At 33.3% G+C, this 24,167-nt stretch overlaps 1 protein-coding gene across 6 annotated transcripts in view; it reads left to right on the forward strand.

Annotated features, from left to right (window-relative positions):
* Positions 1–24,167, forward strand: part of TMEM161B (transmembrane protein 161B) — a 69,307-nt gene that overhangs the window by 34,944 nt on the left and 10,196 nt on the right. For 4 of the 6 annotated variants that reach the window (XM_019462826.2, XM_019462829.2, XM_053907224.1 and 1 more), the window contains exons 4-5: positions 1,068–1,165; positions 5,192–5,348. In XM_019462826.2, coding sequence (XP_019318371.1) covers positions 1,068–1,165; positions 5,192–5,348 — 255 coding nt within the window. The remainder of the gene's footprint in view (positions 1–1,067; positions 1,166–5,191; positions 5,349–24,167) is intronic. The other 2 variants (XM_053907226.1, XM_053907227.1) reach the window with 1 other exon arrangement.

A 24,167-nucleotide genomic window follows, 5' to 3' on the forward strand; every position in this document is an offset into this window, starting at 1 on the left:
AATTGAAAAATGTGTCTTGGTATTGTAATTAATGCTATTGAAAATTTATTATTTTCTATATACATGTGATTGTCTTTAAAAATTAAATTTAGGAATGATCACATGTGTACCTGAAGAATTCTTTTATTTCTCCCATTTGTGATTCTCAGAGCAACTCCACATTAGGTGTTCACATTATTGAATTTCTCATGCACATAAATCTTAGTATATTTCTTCAACTCTGACTTGTTTATAGCTACAGGTTTCTTTATGTGTAGACATGTATAATTTCAAAGAGAAATGCGTATTGTCTTCATTTGTTTTTACTCTTCTACCTAAAGAAATAGTTGAATAGTTTCAAAGTGAAATACAAGAAAAGATTCCAGTTTTTATGTGTCATGTCATAGTAGAGCTACTTTTGGGGCACCTGGGTGGCTCAGTCAGTTAAGCTTCCGACTTCAGCTGAGGTCAAGATCTCCTGGTTCATGAGTTCAAACCCCGCATTGGGCTCTGTGCTGACAGCTCAGAACCTGGAGCCTGCTTCAGATTCTGTGTCTCCCTCTCTCTCTGCCTCTCTCCTGCTTGTGCTCTGTCTCTCTCTCGAAAATAAATAACAAATGTTTAAAACAGAAGAAGAAAAAGAGCCACTTAACCTTATTTTAGGTTTTCTGAGATTTTCTTCCATTTGTTTAAATACTATGTGATAATGGTATTTCTTTAATTTTAGAATTGCTTTTACTCTTATACCTAAAGAAAGAGATGTTATATTGTCTTTAAATGTATAGAAGAGAGAATAAGAGAAATAGAGTGAAATGCTAAGCTAGCAATCAAGATTTTGTCACTAATTTAGTACCTCTTACCCTGGTAATCTGTATGATTCACGTAATAATTTACATCTACGTTTCGTAGTCCCCCACCCCTTTAAAAACTACTTTTGGGTATTCTACCTCCTTTTTTGATGAAATATTAGAAATTCTGCTTTTTTTTATACTGTGAAATTTAAAACCTCTTTTGTGATTAGTTGATACAAGCACTTGGATAACAGTGTAGGTAACTTGTTTTTTGTGTCACTTGTCTGATTTTTATAGGAAATATAATGGTCACATTGAAAGTAAGCCATTAACCATTCCAAAGGATATTGACCTCCATCTAGAAACAAAGTCAGTTACAGAAGTGGATACTTTAGGTAAGGGGAATCTTGGTAAAGTGTTTTGTAAATCTCATTTTATACTATGCTAGTGAAAGTGCTTCCATTTTATCTATTGTGGCTAGATTTTTTTGGTTAGTTTTTAATCATTAAGTCCATTTTACAGAATACGAAATCTTTTTCAGAACTTAGAAGCTCAAAATGACTCCATTTAAATTCCTTTGTCTATTCACCTAACTTGTACTAAGAATTATTTTTCCCATTTTTCAGAAGAGGCTGACTTACATGTTTGTTATGCAGTTTCTGTTTTATGTCGAGATCACAGTCAGTTTTCGTTATTTTGAATTCTAGACTTCTTACCATATGTGCCATTCTGCTCCTTTTATGATATGGCTTACAGAAATGCATTTGTGTGTTTGTATTTAATTACCTGTAGTAGAATGATTCAGCTTTATGCTCATGTTTAGTAGAAAGGAAAGTGGTTTTAGAATAACAAAGTGGAGAGCACCTGGGTGGCTCAGTTGGTTAAGCATCCGACTTTGGCTCAGGTCATGAATGATCTCATCGGTTGTGGATTTGAGCCCTGCGTCAGGCTCTGTGCTGACAGCTCAGAGCTTGGAACCTGCTTCAGATTCTGTGCCTCCCTTTCTCTCTGTGCCCCTCCCCTGCTTGTGCTCTGTTTCTCAAAAATAAGTAATGTTAAAACATTGGATTAGGAATCAAAAAACTTGAATTCAATATTTGCTTTTACCCACTGTGTATCTCTAATAAGTCATTTGGTTTTTTTTTTTCCTGTATATCAGTGTTTATAGTTGCATAATAACTATGATGATTTTAAATTTAAAGTGAAATTTATGTGAAATTATTTGAATCGTATAAGAGAATGATATCTAAGGTGAAACTGTATTAAACACTGATTTTCAAATGGGGCTGTACATCAGAATCATTTGAACAGCTCTTAAAAATAAAGATTCTTGGGGCGCCTGGGTGGCTCAGTCGGTTGAGCTTCCGACTTCGGCTCAGGTCATGATCTCACGGTCTGTGGGTTCGAGCCCCGCATTGGGCTCTGTGTTGACAGCTCAGAGCCTGGAGCCTGCTTCAGACTCTGTGTCTCCCTCTCTCTCTGACCCTCCCCCGTTCGTGCTCTGTCTCTCTCAGTCTCAAAAATAAATAAACATTAAAAAAATAAATTAAAAAAATAAAATAAAGATTCTTCATATCTACCTCCGGAGATCCAGTAAATCTAGAGTGAGTTCTGGGAATTGAATTTGTATTTGTTAAAATGCTCTTAGTGACTCTTATTTTTGACCAGTTTTGAGAACTAATGGTTTACATGATAAGTGAGGGATAAAAATAACATATTAAAAGGAATAATTTTGGTAATGTATAAATCATAACCACCCCAGAAAAGCCTTAAGAGATTCATGTAGCATCTCATATAGAATTATTTATTGATACAGAATGACTTCAAGATATTTGAAAGTTGATTCTATATTTACAAATATTTTACATACATATACATATATATATATACACATACATACATATATATATATATATATACATATATATATACACACATACATACATATATATATGTATATACATATATATATATACACATACATATATATATATACATATATATATATATATATATATATATATATATATGTATATACATATATATACACACCTGGGAAGAGTGTCCTAGAACCCAAAAAATGTCCGTGAGGAACGGTATAAATCAGTTGTCATACTGGTTTTCGACTGGTTATGTCATCCACTTTTTTTCTTTTTAATTATTTTTCATGCAAAATTTAAAACATTTAAAAGCACTTTGACTTTTTGATTGGTTGTCACATTTCTTTTACTAATTTTATATGTGTGCTTGTATAAAATGTTCACAGATGTGTAAATACAAGAATATATATATATATTTATTTATTTATACATTCTCCCTGATTTCTAGTACATATTTTTGTAATTTTTACTAATAACTAATATTAAATGAGTAATTATCAACTTACTAACTTTAATAATAGCTTCAACTGAGTACTTGTCAGGCATTGTTGTAAGTGCTTTCCTTGTATTAACATTCTTGTAATTCTATAGGGTATGTAACGATTATCGACCTTTTTTTGGAGGGAGGGGCAAGGACTCGAACTCAATTAAATAATTTGGCCAGGGTTACACACCAAATGTGGTAGAGACAGTCAATGAGAACTAGGCTATTTTAACGAACTTACAAAGATTTAAATTATGTCTTTAGAACATAGCTTATTCAATATTTTGTTTCATTTGTACAGTTTTGAAACTAACTGTGAATGATATTAGTTTTAACAAGTGGTCACATAATTTCAAGAGCAAAATAATGGAGAGAGATTTTACTTATGTTTATATTTACGTAATCATTTGTGAATGCATGCTGTGTATGTGTGTTTAGGTAAAAGTAGAGAATTTTCTGCCTGTATTTAAGGTATAGTCACAAGCTTAACACAAACCACTAGGCTTGATGAACTATAAATTTTCTTTTGATTCTAATAGCCTATTAAAAGACACATATGTATATTATTGAATACAAAATAAATATAATACTTGGGTTAAATATGTAGCCACGCATGTGTATAATTTGTACTTTTTTTTTGAATGTATATATTATTGGTATCCCAATAAGTATCCTGAATGTCTGTCTCAATTTGTATTAGCTCTATTACAAGAACCTCTTAAAGCGTATAAGAGTATTTGAAAAGTCACTTGGCTGTTTGCTGTGAGAGTTCTCTGGAGGAAGCTTCTGTGAATGTGAGCGGGCATGTGTGGAACACTTACTTCACCTGTTATTAATAAAAATTGAAAGCCTTTAAATAAATGGATATTTGTCTATCTGTTCTACCCATTTCCCTGTCCTCCTTCTGGAAGGTTATTCAAAAGGATGATTGTAGTGGGGAAGAGAGGTGGCTAGAGGGTAAGAATCCCTCAACTGCTTGAGGGTAAATCAGACTGTTGTTCCTAGGCTATTACATCTTTCACACACAAAAAAGCTAACACACCCATAATAACTTGAAGCAAATAAAAATTGACCCAGTCGTAGAAGGATTTGGAATTTTTGCTATCTCACAGAGATGTAAGTCTGGTTGGTTTGTTTTGATATTGTAAATAAGTCTTACTTTGAGTCTGGTATTTTATTTTCAAAATACTTTTTCTGTGAGTGCATGATTTTAAAATATCCTCAGATACTACAGTTTATAACTAAAATTTTTCTAAAGCAGCGTAGATCATTTTATTATGTGCCAGTGGGAACGTAGGAATTGATGTTTATGTATATGATTTATTTGCACATTTTCAGGAGGTCTTCTACAAAATGATGTTGATATTTTGGACTCTACTCTGGCAGAAGTAAACAAGAATATCTGAGATGAAAAAGATAAAATCATTTATTATCAGAGAATGCTAATTTTAATGTAAACCCTTTGTTGAAGGGGTATGGTGTTATGGAAAATTGACAGGCATTTCATCAGCTTTTCTTGCAGGAGCACAGGAGGGAATAAAAAGTATATTTGTTATTTCAATCTGTAGTAACTCACAAAATTATTAATCCGCCTTTAGTACAGTTAATAACTGTAACAAAGTTTACCTCTTCCTTCATAGAAATGAAAAATGTATGTAAGTCTGTAGGACTGTATACCAAGTTAAATCCTGAAGTTAAAGTATCATCCTTGAGATTCTTTAAAAAAAAAAAAAGCTTTTTAATTTCTGTAAAAAACAGCTACTCCGCTAAGAAAATACCAGCTCATTTTGCAATCATGTTTTTAACAGTTTAAATCATTTTTGATAATCATTTTAGGTTTTAAAAATTATTTAATTTATGAGGTATTAAAATATAATTTTGGATGTCAGCATTCTTGATCTGTTTTCTGCATTTTTAGATTCTCCTATTTGCAAACCTTAACATTGCATATCAACAGATTGAGTAAAGTTTAGCATGATTAAAGTTATTATAGATAAATCCTCCTGAGCTACTTACGAAAGTTTAAGTAAACTTTTTTTTTAACTTTTATTTTTCAGCATTGCATTACTTTCCAGAATACCAGTGGCTGGTGGACTTCACAGTAGCTGCTACACTTGTGTATCTAGTAACTGAAGTCTACTACAACTTTATGAAGCCCACACAGGAAATGAATATCAGCTTAGTCTGGTGCCTGCTTGTTTTATCTTTTGCAATGTATCCTTCAAAACATCACTAATATTAACTTATATATTTGTTCATCTTGTGCAGCTAACACAATTAGACCTCATCTCTAATTTGAAAAAACTTTTAGATTATTAGAGAATTTTTCTTTGTTGAAATCCTCTATATTTAATAGAAAAAATTTTCCAAAGTAGAGGTAGTTTAAAAAGTGAAATATAAGAAAAGATGCCAGTACCTTTCCTTTGCTTTCTCATGTGAATCTTAGGGCACAGAGGAGCCACTTTACCCTGTTTTAGATATTCTGATATTTTCTTCCATATGTTTAAATATTATGGGATAATGGTGTTTTTCTAATTTTAGATTATTGTATCATTCTCCCCCTTCCTTCTCCCAAAACAGTAAGGAAATAACTGTTCTATCAAATCAGTAGTCAGTTTTAATGATGCCCCTGAAAATATTATTTATAGGGGTGCCTGGGTGGCTCAGTTGGTTAAACCTCTCTTAATTTCAGCTCAGGTCATGATCTCACAGTTAGTTTATGGGTTTGAGCCCCACATCGGGCCCCGCGCTGATGGCATAGAGCCTACTTGGGATTCTTTGTCTCCCTTTGTCTCTCTGCCCTCACGTGCATGTGTTCTCTCTCTTTCAAAAACAAATAAGTTTTTTTTTTTAATACTATTACAGCAAAGCATTATAGTGTCTTATTACCTTCCTTGAACAATTTTTTTATTCTCATTACATAGAAGCTAAGTTTTTTTTACAAAATTCTAAAATTTGGTAGTTCAAATAAGTCATTTCTATTTTGTTTTCCCATGTAAGTATCTTTCTGGAGCTCTCAATTCTGTAAACTGACTGCATAGCTGTTAACCTGGGATTTTCTTCATTGACTTTCTAAGAATTCCCTGTGCCTGTTTTTGGATCACATCATCTGCCCTTCCTTGGCTTACTGTTTTGCCAGTATAATGTCCTTGATTATAATGTCCTTTTGCCTCCTATAATGTCCTTGAAAGGGGTGCTACATTTTTTTATTGATATAATCTTGCATGCCTGAAATTATTTTTTCCTCATACTTAGTTGATGGTTTGACTCTGTACAAATTCTAATTGTTGAGAAACTGGATGTCTTCTTGCTCTTGGAATATGCCTCCCTTTCCCATTGCATACACCCTCCAGATGCTTTTTCTCTTTTGGTATTATGAAGTTTTCATCGCTGATTGGGTTAAGTTCTTGGTTTAGCTTTTATATCTGGGAAGTCATCCTTTATTATTGGGCAATTTTTTCCCCTTTTATTAAAATTAAATATTTTCTCCTCCATTTCTACCTCTCCAGAGATAATTTCTTCCAGCTCCTTTCTGTTTGAGGTTTCCTACCATATTTCCATGTGCATACAAAGCTACTGCTTGTTTTTAGTTTTAGGCTATAACTGTTACTATTACCATTTCATTCTGGAAATGAGGACTTGGCACATTTGTCATCTATTACTGAACATTTCCCATTCACCTCATCTTCTAGAGATAGTAATGTCATTTTTTAGAGGAATATTTAATGTTTATGTTGTAATTATATAAATACTATTCACAGATAAATATTTGCCTTAATTTTTCATTTGCATTGTTTTTTTTTTTTGTTTTTTTTTTTAATACATGATCTTAATTCAACCTAAAACTCTTCTGGTAGTATAAATCTCTCAATATATCAGATATATCAGGTAGTATGTTAGTTTCATCTTTGAGAAGGTTCTTGTGGAGTCCTTGGACCCAGTTTCAATTGGTTAATCTTTCCACTTGATGCACAGCTATCCTATTGGGATCACCAGTTTTCACTATCTTAGGGATTGTCTTTATTTCTCTTGACTTGGAGCTATTTTTCCTATATTCCATGTCTCTTCCTTGGTTTACTTTCTCATTTGGGTGGAGCATATGCTCTAGTATTAAGAAAGGTTGCATGAGAAGTGCATTTTTTGTGATCTTGCATTCCTGAAAATATTTTTATTCTGGCTGAAAATTACTTGATCTGTTGATTGAGAACAGAATTCCGGGTTTAAAGTTATTCTTTTGGTAATTTTGAAGGCATTGTTTTATTGTCTTCCTTTTCATTCTTTTAATGAATTCTAGTTGCCATTCCAGTTTCTGATTTTTTGTATATTCTCTTTTTTTCTCTGGAATTTTTACCATCTTTTCTTTGGCTACGTAAGGTGTTGAAATTTTATGGTGATGTACCCTTTTGTGAATCTGTTTTCATCCATTTTGCTGAGACTTTACTCTCTGGAAATGCATGTTCTTAACTTCTAGAATATTTTTTTGAATTATTTTATTTGTGATTTTCTTTTCTCCATTTTCATTGTTTCTGGAATGTTTATTGTTCAGATACTGGATCTCTTAGACTGGCTAAGATTCTCTTCTTTCTCTCATATGTGTTCATATTTTGATAGTTTTTAATTTTGTGGGAGGTTTTTCTCAATATTCCCAACCCTTTGAGTCTCTGTTTCTAATTTCTGCTGCAATTTTTAAATTTTTTTTTAATGTTTATTCATTTTTGAAAGAGAGACACAGCATGAGCATGGGAGGGGCAGACACAGAATCTGAAGCAGGCTCCAGGCTCCAAGCTGTCAGCACAGAGCCTGATGCAGGGCTCGAACTCAAAAACCGTGAGATCATGACCTGGGCCAAAGTTGGCTGCTTAACTGACTGAGCCACCCAGGCGCCCCACTGCTGTAATTTTTAATTACTTTCAAGAGCTCTTCTTCTTTTGTTTTCCCGTCCCACCTTAAGGAAATCTGCTTGCTTTAGATTAGGTTATCTTCTTGTGTCTATTTGAGATGTTGATTTTGTTCAGAGTTGTCTCTCTGCCAAGTATGATTTTTGTTGTAGGTTGCTTTTGTTTGCTTGGTTTGGTTGTAGTCTTTTATGTTAAGGGCTTTTCTTAGCTCTGGTGATTGTTTTTGCCTGTGTGAAGTCTAAGCCACTAAAAAGCTGAGTGAAAGTTTTAAGCAGATGGTGAGGCAAGTTGTTGAAACATCTAGATGGGCCAGGGATCATCTTTTTTACCCTCTCCAAAGCATAAATCTCCAGACCTCTTTGAGGTGGGGGCAGTTTTAAAGTGCTGCTTTTTAGTAGTGCTTCTTTTTACTAGTCCTTCTTTTTAATATCTCCTGCCACCCCTAATAAGCACATTTGCACTTTAGCCCATTGTAGAGAATTACATGGCATCTGACCACTTCTTATCCTACCTGGGAGCTCTGCAGTAACATCAGGTTTTATCTTAGCTTTCCATTTGAGTTTCCTCATGCTGTTTAGTCAGTTACCATTTACCTGCCTGCTTTCTGGCTTCTGGAGTTTTACTGCTTTTATTCTTCTCATTCATTGTATTTATGTACCCCAAAACAAGTTTCCTTTATACTGTCATTTTGGTGGAGGTTAGGGAGAGACCAGAAGTCAGTGGAAATGCTCAATCTGTTATTTTTATCCACAAGTTTTATATTGACTGTTTAATAAGATTCTGTTTTTTGTCTTCTTTTTCAGGGACTCTTGGTAATGGCATATTCTTCCTTTGAATGGTTCTTTAATATATCTCCCTTTTTCCACTTATTCTATACTATTTTCTTAATTTTTCTCTTAATTTTCTCTTTTAACCCTTTTGTTGAATTTTTTATATCAACTTTTTAAAAACATTTATCTATTTTTGGGAGAGATGGGGAGAGAGGGAGACAAGAATCCCAAGCAGGCTCCATGCTGTCAGTGCGTAGCCCAACTCACGGCTCCATCCCATGAACCCTGAGATGATGACCTGAGCTGAAACCAAGAGTCAGCCGCTTAACTGACTGAGCCACCTGGGCACTCCCTTGTTATTTTGTTGTTGTTGTTGTTGTTGTTGTTGTTGTTGTTTTAATTTTAAAAACTTGGAATGTTCTCATAGCATTCTTGTGTCATGGATACATAATATCTTTATATTTCTAAGGATATTACTATCTTTTAATTTTTAATTTGCACCTTGTATTGTTTATTTTCTGAGTATCCCTCCCCTTTTGCTTTAATCATTGTCATGTTCGAGATTGTTCTTAAATGTTTCATGTCCTTTGATTTTCTGTTTATATTTAATAAGGAAGAATTTAAAAATTAGAAGTTTTGTGCAAGTGGTTGCAACTTGTTGATTGGTGGCCTTTTTTGTGCATGATTAAGTGGGGACTTTATATTATCCTGGGGGAGACCTCTTAATATTATTGTCTGCAGATTGTTTGGGTCTGTCATTTTCTCCAACAAGAGTTGTCCATTTTCTCATCTTTGGGGTATAAGTGTAACAGCCAGTGTTACAGATACCGATTGGGGAAGAAAACTCAGAGACTCAGCATTCAGTGTATAGGCATTAATTTAAATGCATGCCTGTGTCCCCCTTGTGCCCCTTGTTTTCAGGTCTTCATTGCCACCCTAAGTTTTGCATAAATATTCCCAAGCCCAGTCTTTTCTGGTTTTAACATTTTCTCATAGTATTTCTTCTAAGGTTCTGCCAGAGTTAAGGGACGACCATCACCTAATCTGTATGCTTAGGCAAGAGAAGTTGTAAGAAGTCTAATTATTGCTAACACAGACATACAGCCTATCCTGTTTGCATTAATTCTGTAACCCTGCCTTCAAAGGTGCCCACTTACCTCTAATTCCTGACTTTTCCAGAAGCTTTTTATGAATGAGCTGGCTTTCTTTTCGCTGGATTTTTTTCCCTCTGTAGACCCAGTGTAACAGAGAAAGCTGAAACCTAAATCGGTTTTTGCTTGTCCCATCTACTTAGATGGTCTTCCAACTTTTGTTGATAATTCTTTTCTAGAAACTGTCATCTCTTCCTATTTTTTGTTTCTTATGGCTTTTAGTTTCTTTCCTATATGGTTTATTTAGTCAAATTTTGGAAGTAAGAATAAGTGCATGTTCTACATCTTCTATATTCAGCTAGAGACTGCTGAACTATCTTTTAATACTATAAGTGGATACTATTTTAAATATATGATATGACTTGGCATTCAACACCAGTATGTTCTTTGTTGACTCTTCTGGATTGAGTTAGGTATAACGTAGACCAGAAGAGCCAGAACAAAATCTTAAGAGTTGACATCTTTACCAGGTATATATTCTGTTGGATAGAAATACTGATCATGTGTGTCAGTTGAGAAACATCCCCAGATGTCTAGTGCTATACTCATTTCAACAGGAGATTAAGTTGAAGCATTTAGAATATTACTATTTAATTCTATAGTATTAAATATGTGAAAGTACTATGCAGTCAGAATAAAGACCCATCTCTAGACATCAGGTTATATAAACACCAAAAATATCTTAACTTGGAAATTAGCACTAGCTCCCATGTTACTTTTTTCATACTTGAGTTCTCATGTTCTCTGAAATATCGCTTCTTTTGGAGTATGCTCGTCTTCATTTTCTTCATGGTTGATAGCATGATGTCAGATAACGTTTGTGATATTTATGTTGAAATGCATAAATAGTGCATTGATAACCAGTTTGATTTAATGTGATACAACCCTTAGTACCTATTTACCAGAGAAATTAGAAAAATGTACCTCTTAAGAGCTACTCAGACTATTGTTTATGTGAATAAATTTCATCTTTCATTTCACTCAGTAATGCCTAATAATGTGAGAGCAAAGGTCCCACACAGTCTTCAGCACTGAACTGGCTCTGCTTAGTTTTGAGTAGTGCACTCGTGAAATGCACCAAACAATAGCATCTCTGCGGGAATCTAGTAGCTGGCTGTCTCCACCATCCTAGAGAAGACAGGAAGTGGTGAAGGGCTTTAGAATCCAAGCTATTTTCTGCCAACTTTGACCCTTCACAAAAGGGACAGGGAAGAAGGAAAGTAGAATTGTGTATATGTTGAGGTATGTGATTTTCCTTCAAACTTGCATCGTGTGAGAAAATGATCAACTGCCTTCAGTAGTATGCAGGAAACCAGAATTTGAATGTCATATCCAGATTAGCACTAGGGAGGAGTCTGTTTATAGCCTATCTTTTATCTTAGTTATAACATATCTGGTATGCCTTTCACATCGTATGCACAGAGTATAACTGCTGTGACCTCTGTTTGGCTTCTCTTTATTTTCTTATTGTATGTGCCTACTTATTAGTCAAACACATGTCTCCATTGATTACATAGGACAATAGCTCCACTTAATTCCAGAGTCATACACACATCAGTTAATTCAGAAATTCTCTGCAGTTGTTACTGATAAAATGTCCTTTGTTAAAGTGGTCCCAAATTTAGACACGTATAATAACTTAAAAAATTGGTTCATTTAAAAGCAAGGAAGAAAACTGTTTTATTTCTGCGGTCATTTTGTTTGTCTCCCCATGAGTTTTGCTTTACATACTTGTAGGGCAACAATTAGAACTTCTTCAGAATCTTGGAAGTTCTGAAAGCATAGGAATGAGTTTTTTAAACTTGTGACACTAAAATCTTGAACTGCTACCTAAAACTAGGCTGTCTTTTATCATCAGCTCTACTTGCTATGTTTCAGCAGAGTTGTACATGTATCTCAGCTGTCACACCTTCCAGTCTCACTCCTAAACCCAAACTAACTCTCAGCTTTTCTCCCTTGCCCATTTGTCATTGTAACCACCTTATTTGGTCAAGTGTGTGTGTTCCAGTTCCATTTATGCTGAGTTACATGGTGTGGGGAAGGTAAAAGGTAAAGAAAGCCTTACAGTGAGGATGGAACAGTTGTGTTAATTGTCTTTCCTGCATGATGGTCCATGAAGGCTTAGAGTCACTGGAGAAATGTCTACTGATTTTATAATATGAAGTATATCATTTTTATTTATGAGTAAAGGAAGACAGAAAGGTAAAAATGATGCTTTCAAAAAATCCAATAGTCCTTGGGTGGAAGTAAAACTTTTAAAAATTAAAACTCTACTATCTATGGATTTTTTTTTTCAAAGAATCTTTCCTTATGAATAAGCTGTATCACGGAGTAATATTGAGTCAATTACGTGAATTTGAGTGAGAAGAAAGCTATTCTACAAAGAATGATAAAGCTTCTCAGTAGTCCTATTATATTTGGTTAAAGGACTGGATCATTAGTCACATTTCCACACTGCTTGTATTTTACAATGTGGATGGTTTAAGGTACAAAACCCTATTATGTATGTTTTTAAGGCTGTGTTTTAAATTTTTAATTTGCCTTGGTTGCCAGCCATGCAAATTTTACACAACGACAAAAGTTGGGGATGGTTTAAATTGAAATAAATTCTAAGGTTTTCTTTGTTAAATATTTCAGTTTTTTTGGTGTAGATTTGTAAATTAAATGTTTGTAAATTGAATGCTGCACTTGTTTGCTATAGGAAATAGACAGCTATAGCAAATTATCACAACTTGTCACCTTTTCTAAATTCCTTAAGGATTCTAAATTGCTGTATTCTTACTTTACAAAATGTTCTGTTTTATATTAACAAGAGAAATGAAGCACTAAACCCTAAAGTGAACTGCATAAGCTATCACGTCTCCTAGTGAGAAAGGGACAGAGTAAAAGCTTTTGAATCTAAGCCAAAGTACTTGTTTGAAAATTTGTACATAGCATGGTGTGTCAAAGATGGTTTTATAAACTCTTAAAGGTCTTCTGTGATACCAATGTTGCCAAATTTTTTACCTTTCAGGTTGGAAACCTAGAGCTACATAGAGAACTTACTTTGAGAGATAAAATCAGTATTTCTGATTTATTAATTTATAATTGAGATTTTTTTTCCCCCTTTTAGCTAGGAAGTGAGAATTTTTCTCCTACACCTAAAAATTTAAGGATAGTCTTCATTGTTCTGCTATATTTTTTTGCTTGCTTTTGTTTTGAAATAAAACCTGTGTTTTATGCTTTCAGAAATCCATGACCATTATTTCCTTCCACAATTTGGCTAGGTTGAGGCTGTGTCTGTAAGCTTTTGTGGGACAGATTTTAAACATGCAAAAGTTTTTGCTTAAATCTGAGAGAAATTTAGGTTCTGTTTCTTTTCTCTTTAAAATAAAGTAATTGAAACTTCTTCTCCTAGAAAATAGGAAAAACTTCTTTAAATTATCCAAGTTGGTTGTTTTGTTTTTTAAGTTGGAAGACAGGATCAATTCTTTTTAAAAGGATTTTACTGGATAGGTCATTAAGGATTAATGTACTTGTTAGTTTTCATTGTACACACTGTAGCAGAATCTTGGTATAGTTTTTAGGTTTCTTTGCAGTGAGAATGCAAAATATAATGTGTTTTGAGTATTTTGGTTGCTTTTTATATAAAAATAGGTGTTAAGAGGTTTAGCCCTTTGAATAGAAAAAAACTTTATTGTTAGTGGTCACCAAAACAAGACCATATCTTTCACAGAGTAGAGAGCTTTCACTTTAGATGAAAATGACTTACTTGAGTGGAAACATGATTTTAAAAAGATAACCATAAATTTTGGGAAAAATTTTTTGAGAATCCTCTGTTATTAGGATAGTATCCATTATATTTGTTTATTGGCAACAAAATACTCTCAGAATATGATCTCTTTCTATTTCCTTCTCAAAAAAAAACATTGATAAATATCTTTGAATAATTTCAAGATGTTAGGATGTAGAAGACATTTTCTTAATAGGAGAATTGGGTCTTTAAAACAATGTAAGTACAAACTAAACTGAAACAGTGTCTCCATAAGTATATGTTCTTTAAGTTATTATCCGAGATCTGAGAGAAATTTGCCATCTTAGATCTAAAAATTAAGCTTTCTCATTATTTAAAAGCTCTTTTCTCTGGCTCAAAGATAAATATATTTAAAATGTTTCCTACTGATTGAATCTTTCCACTTGTCCTTGATTTTTCTTTCCTGTTGTAACTTTTATATTTGCATCTATAATGGCCTAATTCCGGTTGCAAAAAATGTTGATATTGAATTAGAACTTTAAAAATGTCAGCCATGTGGCAGAAAAAAATTTATCCCACCCCTACTGTTTTTCTTTAGCTCAAAGGTTGAAATTTTATGATCTAAAATAAATTAGCCCTTAAAGTATGTGATCCATTCAGCTAAGAACTGAAGGTTAAAAGGGAAAAGAAAAAAAATTATTAAAAGAAAAATTTTGAAAATGACCATTTGCATCAGTAGTTTTGCATATACAATTTTGAATATTTACTAATATAATATTCACTATGAAAGTCTAATTAACAGTTATCTATGAAAATAATAAAGGTAGCAGGAAGAACTTATAGAGAAAGCATTTGACCATTATTTTCATTAAATCGTAAATCAGGAACTGTCTTGTCTTTTACATAGTGTTTTTTGTTATGCATGTCTATAAATACAGAAGCTTAATTTTTTTGGTCTAATGTTATTTACATTATCAGGTTGTATTTATTTATGAAAGGACAAAAGTAAGTATATCTTACTTATTTGGAAATTGTGGAAGAAAGAACAGACTTAAAGTCTGTTTTAGAGAAATTTCATTTTTAAATTATTTAAATTTAAGTTATTTTACATATAAGAAATTTTATTTTGAAAGTCATTCAGATACTTGAAAGTATTTCAGGTGTGGTTTATTATTTGTTTTTTTATATGAGTAATTTATGTTTAATAAGCATATTCATGAGATTGGAGCATAAAAGGATTTTTCCATATTTCAAAATAATTTGTTACATAGGTATTAGAGAAATTTGATAAGTAGCTCAATAAGAAACTTTGTTACTATCTCAGCTAGTACAGAACGTTTCTGTAAGTGATCTCAAAGTTACCAAAGTTGTCAGTGAGGAAATCTAAATGGGGTACCATGGTGTAATTATTTCTGTTTAAAAAAAAAAAAAAAAAGCCAGATTTATATTCTCTTACATCAAATGCTAACAAAAGTCTCTCTCCTTCTCAGGAAGTTTTTTAGTCTATTATCATATACTACTCTTTGGTCTTATTATATATTAACTGAATAAAATACACATTGCTCTAAAAGTTTGGTAAAACAAGCAGTTGAGTTTTGAGTTGAAACATGGTGAAGATTCTACAAAATATAATCCCAGGGTAGATGTCAGTTGGTTCAGCAATAAACTGGCCAGGAATAAACCGTTAGGCACTGGGGTTATTGCTGGAAAATACACAGATTTTTTTTATTTTGGAGAAAGAATAGAGCTCTTGGAAAAATGCCTGTTTAGTTCTTTATAAAACAGGTTAAATATTTGTTCTGTTCTGGGTTGTTTATACATCAGGTCTTTGTCAGTGGATGGATGATTAGATTGTTTTGAAATCATAAGGATTTATGATGATACTGTTCCACAGCATTGAAACATTTCTAACAGTTGGTTAGTATTAATTACCATTAACATTTCGGTATATTTTAATAGGATGTGGAAAAAATTTCAGTGCACGTGATTTAAAAGGTAGTAAAACATATACATGTGCTTTACACTGTGAATTCATAAGTAGTTTTGGTTCTGTTAAACTCCAGGACACAATGTACTGTTTTCTGGAGTTGAGGGGTATGTTGTAGACTTTATTAAAATCTAGATTGAATTTTTTAAAATGTTAACTTTTATCAAATAATATGTACACATAGGTTATGTAGACAAAAGTTCTTAATGCGTTAAAAACCAAGAATCCCCTTCTTGACCCTCCTTGCCACTTCTCATGTTTTTAGCTGATTATTTTGGTTTTCAAAAATCTTTGTATTTCTAAATATAATGCTTACACTATTAATTCAGTTCTGATAGGTGAGGATTTTTTTTCTTAAATTATGCCATCCTCTGTGCTTCTTCCTCTCTTTTATGTTCTTAGTTTAATTATTTTATAATTTTACTGAAAATTGTCAATATTCAGTGATAATTAAACCTATATAAATATTATTCATATGTGAGCATTATAAGGTACTATAGCTTCTATAATTTTTTCATTTTTAAATATTTATTTATTTTTTCCTTGTATTTATTATTAATTCCATTACCTTTCCTCAAGGTTGCTTATAACTTCTTTAGTTGTGTCCTGTCCCCATGTCCCCCTCACTCCCCTTCCCCACTGGTCCCTGTGGAGATGCTCTTCCTGGAGACCCTCCATTCTCTAGCTTTTATCTGGAAGGGTTGCCCTTCAGGTCTGCTAGATAATCATCCTTTTGTTGTTATCTAGGAATTCTTTTTGCCTTTTTCCCAAGTTTCATTTCCCATTTCCAGAACTCACCATTTTTCTCTTTTTTGGTTTGTTCATATATTTTGCTGGAGCTTTCTGCCAAAGTGTGCATGCAGAGTAACTAGTTTTAGACTGCTGTCTTATCTGTACTCTCATTAACCTGGATATAGAATTCCAGGTCATCAGTATTTTCCTTCATAATTCCGAAGACATCACACCCAATGTCAGACTTTGCTGTTAAGGAGTACAGTGTCATGATGTGTAATCTTTTTCATATGATTTGTTTTTCTTTATTTTTCTTTTCAGGAAGTTTTACAGTTTTCATTTGTCTTGTTTTTGAAGATTTGTGATCTTGTAGTACCATGTTGGAAATCTTTATTTCATTCTTTGTGCTGGGCTTTTGGTGGGCTATTTTAATTTGGAAGCTTCGAGTTTGGAAATTTATTTTATGATGCCTTTGATAACTTCTTCCCTTTTGTAATCCCCCCACCCCCTGTTCTCTTTCTGTCTCTTTTGTTAGTCAGATATTGTACCCCCTAGATTGATTCTCTTATTTTGTTACCCTTTACTGCTTGACGGAACTTTTCTTCAACTTTATCTTTTAAACCTATTTTTTAAAATGGATTTTGCCTGTCCTATTTGAATTTTTTCTGAGCTTATTTTTGATACCTAACCATGCCTTCATAGCATCCTGCTCTTGTTCCCAAGATGTATTGATCTTTGTTTAGCCTTATGAAATACAGGTATATCTCATGTATAGATATCTTTGTATAAAAACGTGTGTATCTATTTGTATATATATATATATTTTTTTTTTATTCAGGTGGTATCATCTTTCTTTTCTCCAACAAGTTATTTTCCCCTTTGCTCATTTTTTCTCTTTTATGTAAGATGCTACGCTCTAATGCAAGGATTGATAAACTGACTTGCGTCCGGTTTTTGTATAGCTCTTGAGTGTGGGTTTCAACATTTTTAAAAGGTTGTTTAAAAAAAAATTAAGAAGCATACAGAGGAATATGGTACAGAGACTGTTGATGGCCCACAAAGCCTAAAATATTTACTGTCTGTTCCTTAACAGAAAAAGTTTTCTGATCCCTGCTCTAATGTCTGGAGATTCCTGGCTTTCCTTTTATTTTCGAGAGTCAGGCACTTTAAGCAAATTGGAAACTATATGTAAGTAGGGCTTGATTAGCTTCACTGGAGATTATAGCTTGGTAATTCTGAAGCTAGTTTTGTTACAGGTAGATCATAAGGTCATTTTCTATTGGTCTTTTGGACCTTTTGATTTCTCTAGGAGAGTCTGATCTCCTTGCCTGAGTATATGAGCCTGTTGCACATGTTTTGAAGGTGAGAAAACCTTTGAGTAGGTTTTCATTTATTCTAATTTCAATACAGTTGCCTTAATCTAAATTCTGTACTTCAATTTTAATTTTTTAACTTAATTTAATTTTTTAATGTATTTTGAGAGAGTGGGAGAGAACACCAGTGTGACCAGGAGAGGGGCAGAGAGAGTGGGAGAGAGAGAATCCGAATAGCTACCAGAGAGAATCTCTGATAGTAGATAGCCCAGAGTGGGACTCAATCCCGGGAACCCTGGGATCATGACCTGAGAGCCAAAATCAAGAGTCGGACACTTAACTGACTAAACCACCCAGGTGCCCATAAATTTTGTACTTCAGATTCACTTTCTTCAGAGGCTAAATCTTCATTTTCTGCTGGAATCAGAGTGAAGTTTGTTACTTGGCTGCACAAGGGGTGGAGAGTTGGGCATCCATTTTCTACTTATACAGAGGTCAACTCATACCTATGTTTTCAGCCTGACACAACACTGTTGTGTTTTATAGAGAATTGTACCTTCTAGATTAGCTTTTCATGGAAAAGCTTAAAAGATTTAAACGTAATTGGAATTGTATCTGAAGTAAAAATAACTTAATTTTTTATTATTATATAATCTATTTGTCCTAGTATACATTCCCATACTACTTTTTTGGTATTGGAAGTTTAGTATTTTATTTCATTATATAGAAAACAAGTTATTGCCAAGAACTACAAATAAATCTGTAATATTCAAAATAGCCCTCTGAGGTGGTAAAGGTATTAGTTGCGTTTTACAAGTGAAGAGACATTGGAGGCACAGAGAAATTATACATGGATGATCACATAATAGCAGTAGAACCAAGATTCATTCAGGCAGTCTAGATCTAGAGAATGCTTTCTTTCCATTTGTGTTACACTGTAGTTCAAGATAGCACATGATATACATAGCAAATGAATTACAGTAGTGAGCGCTTTGAGTTCAGAAAATGATGAGAATGGTCTCGGCTGGAGAATTAATGGTAAGCTTCATAAAGCATATGGAGCTTGAGTTGAGTCTTTGACTAGGTAGAGGGAGGGGAATAAGGTAGTTCAGGTAGTGGGTTATGATTTACGACAATATAGCTGTGAAATTTAGGAGATGGTAAATACAGCATTCTGATTTAAGTGGAAGCTTGAACATACGGGTATAGCCAGATCATAATACATTTCAGAATACTCTGGATATTTTACACTGGGTTATGGGAACATTTCTAATCTGGGACTCAATGGATACATGGTTTTAAGATTCATCCTAGTATTCAATTTGAATTGAGGATGCAGAAATTATAACATTTTAGGTGCTTGTGGTTAAATGGATTAAAGTAGTAGTGATATAAAAAAGATTATGCCTCATGCCTGGATTAGATTGCCTCTGATTTTTTTTTTCTTTCCTTTAGTGTTGACATATTTTGTAATTTAATTATTCTTTGGTAACAGAGTTTTGCGGTGGGTGTAAATCTATGAGAAATTTCATTTTGGTCATTTGATACCAATTGGCTAAAATGTTGTTTTCTTCTTCATTGTAAAAGGAGTTGGAAATTATCTCCAGATTCTTGTATCCATTTTCAGTAAAAATGAAGCAGTGTTTTTCCAGCCTGGGCTTAGGTCCCTCAGGCAATGGGAGAGATCATAGCTAGTTCTCAAAAGCAGTTCAGTTGTGATTGCAGGGGGTGGGGGGTGTATTTTCTTTTTTAATCTTACTCCTCTTTCCTTTTTCTCCCCCAACGTGTAAGCTCTTATTATTATGCCAAGGAAGAGATAGACCTGTAGTGTTTGATACTAGTAAAATGAACCACCAGCTTTGTTTGTTTTATTTTTAAGTAATGGAGAAGAGTTAAATGAGTAAGGAACACAGATTCAGAATATCCTAGAGGGAAAAATTTGAGCATCTGTGTTCTAGAATTTCACCATCACTCTTAAGCAGTGTTTTGTGTTTCACTCCTTAAAAGCTGAAAGTTAAGGGGAAGTTTAAAAGACTTGTAAAGTTGTTCCTAACTTGCTTTCTTGGTGCTCAGAGATAGATTCTCTACTTCATTATAAGACACACTACCATTTACATGGCGAAAAGCTTCAGTAGTCCTATTTATTTGAAAAATCAGATTTTTGTTGTTGTTGTTATTTGCTTTCGTAAATTTCACAGTTAACCTGGCTTCAGCTCTTACTGAAGTGATGAATATCACTTAATCATAGATATAATGAGGTTATGCCCTTAAAATTGCATAATTTAAAAAAATAATGGTATAATAGAATGTTACATGTATAATACTTTGTTTTCTTCTCTGAGAAGTTAGGGAGTTTTAAGCAGAGAAGTCTTAACTTTGTATTTTTTAGTAATTGAACCACTAAAAAATAAATCATAATGTAAATTTAAATTACAGTGTGTTTACTTTGGTTAATTAGAAAACTATCCCACAAGGTAGTTTAGATTAATGCTTTGTAACTTTTTTTCTGCATGCACACACAGCTGGCTCCTCTCAGAAGCATCTTTCATTGCAAACAATGTGTTTTCACCAGGTTAATGGAAGAAGTTTGCACTGATGGCGTTGCAGACCTTGCCTTTATTTCTGCTCACTGGAGACTCTTGATTACTGTCAGGGTCCTGTCTTGGGTATATAATCTTACTATTTTTTTTCCCCTTGGAAAGACTTTTATTTTAAGCAACTATGGACTACCAGTGTTTGTCTTTGATGTGAGAGCATTATAGAAATGGAGAAAAAAATAGTGGTAAGATATATGTAGTGATTAAGTTGTAGAAAAGTTAAAAATAATTCACATTACATCTTAAAATGATGTGGAACCTAAATGTGCTTTGTTAAACCCTCGTTAGTCATTTTAATTGAAATTGACATCCTATCAATTTGACAGTCCTACTTAAGCTGACTATTATTACAAAGTCGTGCCAACTTCTGCAAGGATGCAGTATACTCTTATTGTTTATAAATGATTTAGTAGCTTTTAGTAGCCAATATAGAAAGAGGATTGACAAATATGTTTAGGGAAAATTTGTACAGTAATGTTAGCTGATTTTAGAAAGAATTATGAAGGAATAGCACATGGAATATCAGAAAATACTGCATTGCAGAATAACAAGTGCAAAGTAAATATCACTCTTGAAATTCTTACTCTAATTTGCAGAGATTATTGGTTTTGCCGATTTATAAGACTTGAAGGTTTATAAAAATAATTTAGCTTCCCCTTTCTCCCTTATGCTCAATATCATAGAAAACTGATACCTATTCTTGCATGGGTTAGCTTTTTTCTTCAGTAGAGTTTCAGATTTCTCTATATTTCTATAACCAGAGTACTACAAACTTAAATTGAGCAAGATAATTTTCTGTTAGGGTGCTGAATATTTGCTGTGGGTAATAATTATAAACTAATGGCGTTTGCTTGTTTATTAGTCTTATTTTTTTACACTAAAGAAGTAATTTGTTCAAATACCTAACCAAGTATATGTTTAACCTGAGTTACAGTGGATATCAGAAGACATTTAGAATGCCTGATAAATGTCTTCAGAAGGTGTATGCTAAAGTTCTATAATTGTATTCTGGTTATATGTATCCTAAAGCAGGTATTCATTATAGCAAACATGAAAACATGCAGAGGTGTTTTTAATAAAAAAGTTTAGAGATTATCATCGAGCTTTCCATTACCTGGTTTTGTCTGGTCTTTAGAAGCAAATCAGGTGCTTTATTTATAGAATGTAGCATTGTAAATAATATAGTCTATGAAGAAATAGGTTAAAAAGTTGAAATTAATTTCTAGTACAGCACTTTGTAGGTAGTCAGTACCCAACTTAACATGTAGATTGTATTCTTAAATGTTTAGGCGCCTGAGTGGCTCAGTCTATTGAGCATCTGACTTCAGCTGAGATCATGATCTCACGGTTCTTGGGTTTGAGCCCTGCATCTGGCTCTCTGCTGTCAGTGCAGAGCCCACTTTGAATTCTCTGTCCTCCCCACCCCCTCCCTCTCTCTCTCTTTCAAAATAAGCATTTTTAAAAATTTATTAAAAAAATGCTTAGAAATAAAATATTTTTCTAGAGAAATAATGCTATAAGTGGCATCTCCACCTGTAATATTAGCCCATGAACATTCATTTGATCTATAAAGTAGCATACAAAACTATATTTTTTTCAAAGAAAATAACACTAATACTAATACGTAATTAGGAAAATAGATCACAGGAAGTATTTATCTGGCATCATGGCATTTAAGAAAAAGACAGGTTTGTGTGAAAGAGAGATGAGCTATGGTGCAAATAACCAAGATGAGAGCAGTGAAAGGCAGGAAGGGGATGATACTGAAAAAATGAGCTTAGTAAAGGGTGTTAACAAAATACCCACACACTGTTCTGGGGGACTGGCTGAGCCCTGTACTTTTTTTTTTTTTTTTTTTTTTTTTTGACATTTTAAAGGGGGAACTATAAGCTAAATAAGCCTTAGGAAAACAAAGTCATAGCCTTTATAAAACCCAGGCAATCCTTTAAATTCGTAACCATGGGTGGTAAGTAATTTATATTGTTGTTATTACCAATGAAAAAAACAGATCGTTAGATTAAAACTTCTTTTTAATTGTTTAATGTTTATTTTAGAGAGAGGAAGAGAGAGCGGGGGAGGGGCAGAGGGAGAAGCAGGCTCCAGGCTATGAGCTATCAGCACAGAACCCAACATGGGGCTCGAATTCATGAACTGCAAGATCTTGACCTGAGTTGAAGTCAGATGCTGAACTGACTGAGTCACCCAAGTGCCCCAGACTAAAACTTTTTCTGCGTTGTTTTCTACTTTGAGTATATTATTCCGGGGAAACAGTGTTGTTTTTGATATCATTCTTCAAAAAATCTATTTTACCCTGAAAACATAGACTCATTACTATTTCAGCTTACCTAAACTACCTTGTAAAAACATTATTTCTATGGCAAAATTCATTCACTAATTGTTTGAGTACCTACTATATGCCAGACATTTTTCTTGGCATTCTAACTACAGAAATGAACAAGGGATAAGAATCTTTGATATAATTAACTTTGCATTCTAGTGGAGGTTTATTTCAAGTTCCTTTTGAAAAATGCCAAAGAGTCATCTATCTTTATTACTTTAAATTGTCTTACTTTATGATAAGTGACCTTAACTAGTGTAGCTGTGATGCTCTATTTATACCCAGCATCCTAGGGAATATCCAAAAGAAATAGAGAATGAGTAATAAGTATATTAACCATTTTTAAATAGGGCAGAAAGGAATACTTTTTTAAGAAACATGGAAGAGAATTCTTACCCTTTCTTAACTTTTCATGAAGAAGGATTCTTCTGATTATGAGAATGTTTTGAACTATTCACATCTATCATGGCACCTCTATTTTTAGAAGGTTTCAAGTGGTACTGCTCAACTACCATATAACTTAGGTGCTGTTTACAGTTTAGAAGAGGGAGTATAATAAGTTAAGTGAATACTCCCTGGATTCAGATCATCTAGATTTAAATCCCTGCTTCCTCTAATTTAGCTGTGTGATCTTGGGCAAGTTACTTAACCCTTTTGTGCCAGTAAAATTTTAAATATATAAAGTAATGGTAATAGTTGGTTAAGGTGAGAGTGAAATGAGTTAATTGGTAAGGCCTAGCACTTATAAATACTAGGTTACAGCTGTTACTATTTGTCATGCTTGACACATAGTTGATGTAAAAGTTGCTTTTCTAGATTTTTTTTTTTTTTTTTTTTTTTTTGCCAAGCACTTTATTATTTTGTTTGGCAGGTTTATGCTTTCAAGGAGAACAATTTGATATAATGGAAACCTGGGTTCTAGGTTTGGATCATCCACTGGTTTGGTCAGTTGTGGGAAGGGCTCAGATAAAATAATCTCTTTAATATTTTTGTATAAGATTCAACCATTTTAATTTTGTTTTGATAGGTGAGCATGTTGAACCTTTGGCTGTTTTTGAATGCTCAACTAGAACTTAATTTCTCTGGAGTTTTTGTTTAATGGTACTGTGAAATGATGATCCCAGATAACACAGTTTACCAGTGGCTATTAGTAATTCTCAAATTTTGAATTATTGGATGGTTTGCAGATTTCTGTGATGTGTGTTTGTGTGTTTAATTCTAAATTACTTGAAAAACATGCCCAATAAAAGATAGCTCCCTAAAATAACCTCTACCTTGGTGTTTCATGTCACTGGGAACCTATTTCATAAAACTGTTGTAATACTGTCCCAGTAAAATTTGAGTCAGATAAAATAGAAATAGATTTTTTCCCTAGTTACACAGTTTAATGTGTGTATGCACTTTTCATTAATTTAAAAATGTTATAAGCTTTGCTAAAATTTGCTTGTTTTTATGTCCTATTTCCTGGAAGACTAATCAGATTTTCATTACTTTGTCACTTCCTTCCAAAGGGT

The sequence above is a fragment of the Panthera pardus genome, unplaced genomic scaffold (genome assembly GCF_024362965.1).
Source record: "Panthera pardus isolate Hobbes unplaced genomic scaffold, ASM2436296v1 HiC_scaffold_2, whole genome shotgun sequence".
NCBI classification, from domain to species: Eukaryota; Metazoa; Chordata; class Mammalia; order Carnivora; family Felidae; genus Panthera; species Panthera pardus.